We start from the raw sequence: 9,321 nt of genomic DNA on the forward strand, positions 1-9,321 counted from the left end.
GGTAAGATGGAGGGTCAGAGAAAAAGAGGAAGACCCCCAAAGAGATGGATTGGCCAGGTGGCATCATTGATGGACTTAAGTGTGGCAGCGGTGGTGAGGTTGGCCCTGGATCGGACATTGCTTCGTTCTGCTGTGCATGGGGTCGCTATGAGTTGGTTCCGACTCGATGGCACCTGACAACAACAAGGGTCACCCATGGTGAACAGGTTTCCGATGAGCTTCCAGACGAAGACAGACCATGAAGAAGGAGTGACGAAGTACTTCCGAAATAGTCACTGAAAGCCTTATGAATAGCAGAGAATAACAAACCTAGAAGACTGCATAATGAAGTCAACTACAAAGCAAAAAGAGGAAATAGTATAGATACAGAACTTCCAGATGGCAAGGAAGTCAAGTAGATTTCAAGATAAGACAGACTGTGTTAAACAGAGAAAAAATTAGTAAATTACACAGTAACCTCAAAGAAAAATAATATACCTGTACACTATAATAAAAAAAAAGGAAAATCAGTTAATAAAAATTAACACAACAGAAATGAAAATGAAGAAAACCCACAAACAAAATGAATTATATGGAACAAAGAATCCAGCAGTACCACAAAAAACAGACACAGAAAAATGACAACAATTAATTATACGTATTGATAATTATACTGACTATACATATATACTGACAAAGGAGGTCTGGTTGCGTAGTGGTTACGAATTGGGCTGTGAACCTTAAAGTCAGAAGTTCAAAACTACCAGCTGTTCCATAGGAGAAAGATGAGGCTTTCTGCTCCTGTAAAGATTTACAGCCTCAGAAACCCTGTACAGGGTCGCCATGAGTCAGAACTGACTCCATCACATTCTCCATCTCATTTAAACCTTACAACGGCCCTGGTAAACAACAGAGCCAGGTCTGACCAGTAGTCAAGTCCATACTGTGTCCATCCTCTGCTTCCCTAGCAAAGATTCCCAGGCTTGGATTCTCTAAAATGTTCAACTGTGTAGTTCTAACTATAAGCCCCATCCATTGGGGTGGCCTCCTCCCATGGAAGGCATATGCACCAATGACAGTAGGCAGAGATAACCAACTGGAATGAGAAATTTAAGAGCCATCTGGGGTCAAATCCTTTGGTCCTAACTAAAAACATTGTGCTCCAAAGTCAACATACTCCATTGAGCTAAGGGCACACTGTGGGACCTCCCCAACTCAGAAAGTACAGAAAAGGGAATTGTAGAGTTATGAAGTCAGCCATAAACGTAATGAACTCTGTGGTGGAGTAATGATTACATGCTTGGTTGCTAACCAAAAGGTCAGTGGTTCAAACCCACTCGCCATTCCATGGGAGAAAGATATAGCAGTATGATTCTGTAAAGATTGTTGTTGTTGTTAGGTGCTTCAGAGTCGGTTCTGACTCATAGCGATCCAAGGAGTGGCTGGTGGGTTTGAACTGATGACCTTGCTGTTCAAACTGACCTTACAGTCGAGCGCATTATACTGCAGAGCCACACCAGGACTCCTGTAAATATTGCAACCTTGGAAACCCCACGGGGCAGTTCTACTATGTCCTGTGGGGTCGCTATGAGTCAGAATTGACTTGACAGAAACGGGTACAGTTAGAAATAAATTGCTTCCTAAGGAGAGAAGGAGGAATCAGCAATTTAATTCGGATAAAAATTGTGAGGTTGTTGTTGCTGTTGTTAAGTGCTATCAAGTCGGTTCCAACCCATAGTGACCCTGTATAGGGTCTCCAAGGAGCAGCTGATGAGTGTGAACCGCCAACCTTGTGGTTGAGTGCTTATCCCACAGCACCACAAAAATCCTAGGAGCGTGTTCATGTTAAGTACAAACTGGCTACACCAAAATCCTGTGCATACGAATGATTAATGAGAACAAAGTAAGTCCGCTTCTCAGTCAACACCAATGAGATATTACCACAAACAAAAACTTTGTTTATTTCCACGGCTGATCATACACACAGCATTCCCAGGACCAGGTCTAGAAAGCTTTGTGGAGGATCAAAGATTGTTTGTGCTTCACTTAAAATAACCAACCTTCAACTTGGTGCCAGGCAGAAAAATGTTTATTTTTGCTAGCTTGGTTTGTGAATTCTGTTTGATATTTTATCACTTGTAGGGTACACACTGATTAGCTGTACCTGGGAATAAAGCTTTTCTTATGAAAAGGCAGCACATCACCCAGACCCAGATACTTTAGGACAAATGGAGTTCTGGTCAGTTAGGATGTGTAAATGAGCTTTCATTCACATCCCCTCTGGGGTTTCGAACCGCTGACCGTCAGAATTGCAGTCCAACTCACAATCACTATGCTACCAGGACTTCCTGGTCCTGGTGTGGTGCTGTGGGTTAATGTCCCAGATTTCGAAGCCATTTAAACTGCAAGGTTGGTGGTTCAAGCTCACCAGCTGCTCCTCAGGAATCCTATACAGGGTCACTATGGGTTGAAACCAACTCCACGCCACTTAACAACAACAGGCTGTGTAATCTTTCCTTACCGCCCTCACTGCCCATTCTCTGAAGCTTACCCAGGCAGTGTGAAATCTGAAATTACCAGCTGTCTAATAAATACCCTGTTCAAGTCTGAACTGTCCTGGTATAGAAAAGCAAAGAGCTCTAGTATAGAAATATGACCACTTGAGTTTAAATCCCAGATCTGCCACAATCTGGGCAAATACTGAATTTATCTGAAATTGATTCCCCCACAGTAGCAAAAGGGGATCTGGTAGTATAGTGGTTACGAGTCGGGTTGCTAATCTCACAGACAACAGTTCAAAACTCCCAGCTGTTCCACGGGAGAAAGATGAGGCTTTCTGCTCCCATAAAGATTTACAGTCTCAGAAACCCTCTATGCAGGGTCAATATGAGTTGGAACTGACTCAAAAACACACCACCACCACCACAATAACAAAGAATTGATGCATTTGATTATGGAGTTAACAAAGAATATTGAAAGTATTATGGAGTGACAAAAGAACAAATTTGTTTTATAAGAAGTACAGACAGAAAGCTCCTTACAAACAAGGAAGGCAAGACTTCATATCTTCTAAGCACATGTTATCAAAAGGGACTAGTCCCTGGAGGACATCGTGCTAGAGGAAGACCCCCAATGAGATGGACTGACACAGTGGCAGCAGTAACAGGTTCAAACCTAGCAATTGTGAGGATGGCACAGAACTGGGCAGTGTTTCAGTCTGTGGTGCATAAGGTCACCGTGAGTTAGAATTGACTCAGTGGTATCTAGCAACAACAACAAAGTTGCAGCTACGCTAAATGAAGCGTGGTATTTAAAAATCACACATACCGTGTGGTTCTCATTACTTGTTCATGGTCTCTCCCAGAACAGTGATGCTAATCACCTTCACTGATAGTCTTCCTGCACCCTCTTTGTGGATGCCAGTGCCCTTCCAGTGGCCCAGACCACCCACATCCCTTCCCTAAGGTACTCATGGAGTGTTTCCTCGGTTCCAGAATTTATCCCCTGTCTTCCATCAACATTCCAATGCCTTCACCATTCCTCTGATAGGAACTCTGGGAGAAAGGATCTGACCCACTTTATGAAGTTATTACTGACTCCTGATAGCTAGCTCAATGTGTTACCAAGAGACATCTCTCTTGGTGGAGGTGATATGGCAAATGGACAAAACACTGTTGCTAAGGATACAGAATGGATGTCCCTTAATGCAAACTGCCTTATAAGGTGGTCCCTGGCAAGAGGCGAATTTCACAGTTGCCAAGGTCAGTAGTGATGATCATGCAACAGTGGAGAAACTCATACAACCATCTGTAGCTGAGAGCCAGTTTCTGACTGCCTCTCCATTCTCACTTTTCCCATCCTGAGCTTCATGCGAATCACTCTCGTCAGCTAGCCAAGTCTCTTACCACACTTTAGTGAGCATGCTCAGGTCAACCCAGTGGAAAGGAGGTGGTAACTCTGTCTTAAGCTTCACAAATGCTTTTACATATTGTCCCTGTGAACGTCAAATAACACCCCCAAAGGTGGGCAGGAAGTGTGATTTCTACACTCAGCAAGGTGAAATGACTTCTTTGATATCTATTTAAGCCTCAAATCATACTAGCTCTTCACTTCTCAGCCCCACTTCAAAATCTGTCTTGCTGCAAGATTCATCAAAGGGGACTGAGAATGGTGATCAGTGCTTACTTGCATGGTCCTGGTTGAATAACCCCAGGAGGAAACATAATGCTTTTTTCTCCCAATATCCTTGTATCAGGGAAGGATTCTCATCAGCACATGTTCCTCCACCACTGTTGTCAGGAGAATGAGGGGCTGATTAGTCTAGTCCACTCCATAAATGCATCCCTGTGGCCAGGGTTACAGAGCCTTTGAGCGATAGGCCTGTTGGTACAGTGGGTAAAGCACTTGGCTGCTAACCAAAAGATCGGTAGGTATAAACCAAAGATCCATAGGAGGAAGATGGACAGTCAGCTTTCACAAAGACTGACAGACTTGGAAACCGTAGAGACAGTTCTACTCTGAGGTAAATGAGTGAGAAACAACTCAGTGGCAACGGGTTTGCTTTGGGGTTTAGAGAGACAGTCCCGACATGATCACAAAATTTGGGAGAAGTTCACCAATGGGTATGCGGGACAATGCAAAGCAAAGAGGACAACCACCTTCTGTGTAGCTCTAGAGCTTGCTTTGTCTAGAAATCAGCCTCTTACTATGTCTTGTATTGTTCGTAAATACAGCATCCCCAAGTGTTCTCTGAATCTGATCATTTCACAGATCTTTGTTGTGTAGCTACTATATGAAAGTATAGTGTTGGGGACACAGCAGTGAACAAGACAGATGTGGTTCTGAACTTCATGCAACTTTGGGTTTGGGCTCTAGACAATCACAAAGATTAGAGATCAAATCTGTCCCTTAATATGCTTATAAGAATCAATGCTCAGCTAAGCCTAATCTATCTGTCTTCTTTCTCTCTCTGTTCCCCTACCCCTCAGGCTCTCTCTGTCACACCTGAGAGACCAAACAAGGAGTGGGACTGCAGGAAGACCATGAATACAGTACTGACTGAGATCAAGGAGGGGAAATTCCACAACCCCATGGCCATTGCCCAAATCCTCCCTTCTCTGAAGGGCAAGACATACCTAGATGTGCCCCACGTGGTATGTGGTCCTGGTAAGAGCTCTGCTTATGTCATAAAGTGACAACATACGCCAGAACGATATGTGGATCAATTTTAAGGGGCAGATAAGCTTGTTGTCATTTTGTGGGTGAGCCACATATGACTTCAAATTCTCAAAAGTTGTGTGTTAGCCATTGTGACTTCAGGATTCAGCTCCCCACTCCCCAATGTCTCCTTCATCCAGCACACATTTACTGAGCATCTACTATGGGCAAAGCATTTTGTGGACTACTGGATTAGAGAGGTCCGTGGCCCAGCAATCAAATAACACATCACTTCATTCTTTCACTTGACAAACAGATGTACCAAATATTATATAGTAGCTTATCATATCTGTTCTTTAAGAAGTCAGGGGACTGATATGTGGGCAAAAACTCCAATACTTGGAAGAATTAAGAAATAATTCAATAGAAATGGAAGTCATATGTGCTACAAAGTTAAAGGGTTGGTTTTCTCAGGGAGGCTTAGGAGAAAAGTCAAGTGAACATTTCAGCCAAGCCTTAAAGATCTGAAGTGGAAATCTAGCATGCTACTTTTTTGCTTGAAATATTTTTGTTTATTCGGATGACAACTGTAATACAGAGATACATAATATTCAAATATTGCAGAAACACACACTTAGAAAGTAGAGTCCAGCATAAAAATGTTAACACGGGAGCTGGCTAGTTTGGTATGAATTCCTCTGACTCTTCTTCCTAACAAAATACAGTGCTACGCGGCTTATGTTCATGGACTTTCTAAGCCAAGCAGAAAGTCCTAAGCTCCCTGTCTATGGCAATGTAGAATTCACAGAGACCCAACTCAAACAATGGGATCCCATTCAAACCAAACACTATTGCATTCAGCTAGCTCCTTAAGCTGCTTCCCAATGGTTTCCCGACTTTAACAAGGTGGCCGTGGAGAGCTTGCTAGACATCTACAGTAGTTGCCCATGCAATTTCTAAAGTGGTCTGGAAGCTTATACCTTTAAGATTCATTACAGGTAGCGAAAGAACCGCAGCAAACAGCAAGCATCCCATGAAGTAGGAGACTTGGGTTATGTATTCCTTGAAGAAAATAAATGATCATTGTAAAGCTGTCCATTATTCAGTGTCCCTGGAACTGAAACAAGAGCTTCCTATCTCACACTAGTTCCTCACAAAAAGCCAGGAAGGCCACAAACTCACTGCCATCTCTTAAAATAGTTTCTGAGCTAAGTTGCCAGTAACAGCATTCCGTACCCATAATGTAAGTCCTGTCATCATCCTTGACACCACCACCTGTCAGTCAGTTGGTGACGCTGTGGTGGTTTATGTGTTGATATGATTCTGGAAGCTATGTCACCCATATTTCAAATGCCAACAGGATCACCCCTGCTGGATAGGTTTCAGCAGAGCTTCCAGGCTCAGACAGACAAGGGAACAAATGTCTGGCAATCTAATTCCAGAAGTTAGCCAATGAAAACCTAATGGATCACAACTGAGTGTGGTCCGATACAGTGCTTGAAGCAGAACTCCCTAAGTTGGAAAGTATTCAGAATACACAGTGACCACAACAATGAATCCCAGCATAACTACAATCATGCAGATGGTGCAGAGCTGGACAACATTTACATCTGTTGTTCACGGGGCCACCATGAGGCAGAGTTGACTCAGTGGCAACTAACCACAACAACCTGACAAATGTGGTGTCTTTCTTCTCCACAGATCATGAGGTGCAGCCAACTCTACCCAGCCTTCCTAGCCCTGGCCCCACGTCAGCATCCAGCATCACGGTCATATACACCATAAATAACCAGCTAAGAGGGGTGGACCTGCTCTTCAATGTGACCATCGATGTCACAGTGAAGAGGGGATCTGTGCTACTTCTTGTGCTGGAAGAAGCCCAGAGAAAAAGTCCCATGTTCAAGTAAGTGTAGCAAACAACACGACCATTCTCCCAGGCCTAACCTGGATACCCATTCTCTCTCCCTCCCTCCATGTTTTATGTCCCTTCCTTCTGATAACAGAACAGATTTTTATTGAATAGCCTCTTAATGAGTTCTGGTATGGCGCTGTAGGATAAGCACTAGACCACAAGGTCGGTTTGGACCACAAAGTCAGTGATTCGGACTCACCAGCCACTCCTCCAAAACCCTATTCAGGGTCTCTATGAGTTGGAACCAACTTTATGGCACTTAACAAAAACAACAATAAGGTGTTCAAAATTTAGTAAACAGGCAACGTTTTCATGAAAAATTAAACATTATTCAGTACATGATGAAGTTTAAAAAAACAATATCTTGGAATTCACAGGAATGAGTTTATTGTGGATTTGAATAGTCAAGGGGAGTCTCCATAGCTTTGGACCATATCTAAAGAATGAATGCTGTTTAGGAGGCCATGGGAAGGGAGGCCCTAGGAAGGGGATATGGCTAGAACAAGGTATTTGAGATGGAAATGTGCAGCAGACCAGCTTGACTAGAGGGAAAATGCAGGGCTGAATTGAGTGAGTAATATCTGGAAGGGTAGACTGGGTGACCATTGTAAGAAGTCTTAGATACCAGACTAAGGAATTGGGCTTCCTGGTGTGGTGCTGCTGGAAAATGCACTGGAACCAAAGGTTGGTTTGAACCTCAAGGTTGGTGGTTCAAATCCACCAGCAGCTTCTTGGAAACACTATACAGGGTCACTATGAGTCAGAACTGACTCAACGGCACTTAACAACAACAATTGTAAGGAAGCATTGCAAGTTTTTGAGTAAGAAGATCTATATTGTAGGGTGTTAGATGGAGTATAAGAAAGGAGGACAAGAAGGAAAACTGGGGGATGACTTGATAAAGTAGTTGTGAGGTGACAAGAGCTCATCTGAATATATAAGAACTTCATCTAAGATGAAGAGACTCATACCAAGGACACGTCACACAGGACTCTGAGCCACTGGGTGTGAGATTAAGAGAAAGAAGCTTCAAAACTATCAGTAGGGATGTCAGAAAGAGGATTTTTAGAGAAAGGGGCTTAATTCCTTTAGTTGTTGTTGTTGTTAGGTGCCATCGAGTCGGTACGATCCATAGCGACCCTATGCACAACAGAACAAAACACTGCCCGATCCTGGGCCAACCTCACCACTGTTGCCACACTTGAGTCCATCGATGCCAATCCATCTTGTTGGGGGTCTTCCTCTGAAAATTCCTTTTGTTGTTGTTGTTGTTAAGTGCCGTTGAGTCGGTTCCGACCCATAGTGACCCTGTACAGGGTTTTCGAAGGTGTAAATCTTTACGGGAGTAGAAAGCCTCATCTTTCTCCCACGGAGAGGCTGGTAGTCTCGAACCGCTGACCTTAAGGTTCGCAGCCCGATTCGTAACCACTACGCTACCAGAGCTCCGTGGGTTAATGTGCTGGGCTATAAAGTTGGTTTGAACTTCATATAAGGCTATAAGGTCAGCAGTTCAAGCTTACGAGCTGCTCCTTGGAAACCCTACACAAGGTCACGATGGGTAGGAACCAACTTGGCAGCGCTTAACAACAGCATGATCAGGTAACTAATAGTGCTGCACTCCGAATCCAGATGTGACTAACTCTGAAGCTCATGTTCTTTCTACTGCCCAATCCAAAAAGGGGGCAGAATACAGAAATAAATCGCAGAGGGGAAAATATATTTAATGTTAGGAAATATCGATAGCTTTCAAAAAGAGGAAGCCATGGAGAAATTTTCTTTCCATGACCTGTCACTTTCCCTTTCCTTGTCCTAAACCATTTAGGCTTGAGGTTAGCAGCCTGACTCATAACCACTCTATTTCCACTGTGATCTTTACTCCTTGGTATTGTTGTTACGTGCCATTGAGTCGGTACCAACTCATAGTGACCTTATGCCCAACAGAATGAAACACTGCCCAATCCTGGGTCAACCTCACTATTGTTGCCATGTTTGAGTTGATCAATGCTGCCACTTTGCCAATCCATTTCGCTGGGGGTCTTCCTCTTTTTCTCTGACCCTCCACCCTACAAAACATGATATCCTTCTCCAGCGACTGGTCCCTCCCGACAATATGTCCGAAGTCTGAGAGACGAAGTTTGGCCATCCTAGCCTCCAAGGAGCACTCTGGCTGCACTTGTTCCAACACAAATCTGTTGGTTCTTTTGGTAGCCCGTGGCACTTTCAATATTCTCCTCCAACACCATAACTCAAGAGTATCAATTCTTCTATGGTCT

At 43.6% G+C, this 9,321-nt stretch overlaps 1 protein-coding gene across 1 annotated transcript in view; it reads left to right on the plus strand.

Annotated features, from left to right (window-relative positions):
- Positions 1-9,321, plus strand: part of GIF (gastric intrinsic factor (vitamin B synthesis)) — a 38,112-nt gene that overhangs the window by 11,261 nt on the left and 17,530 nt on the right. The window contains exons 6-7 of the mRNA XM_006876460.1: positions 4,968-5,145; positions 6,838-7,039. Of these exons, the coding sequence (XP_006876522.1) occupies positions 4,968-5,145; positions 6,838-7,039 (380 nt within the window). The remainder of the gene's footprint in view (positions 1-4,967; positions 5,146-6,837; positions 7,040-9,321) is intronic.

The sequence above is a fragment of the Chrysochloris asiatica genome, unplaced genomic scaffold, assembly GCF_000296735.1.
Source record: "Chrysochloris asiatica unplaced genomic scaffold, ChrAsi1.0 scaffold00381, whole genome shotgun sequence".
NCBI lineage: Eukaryota > Metazoa > Chordata > Mammalia > Afrosoricida > Chrysochloridae > Chrysochloris > Chrysochloris asiatica.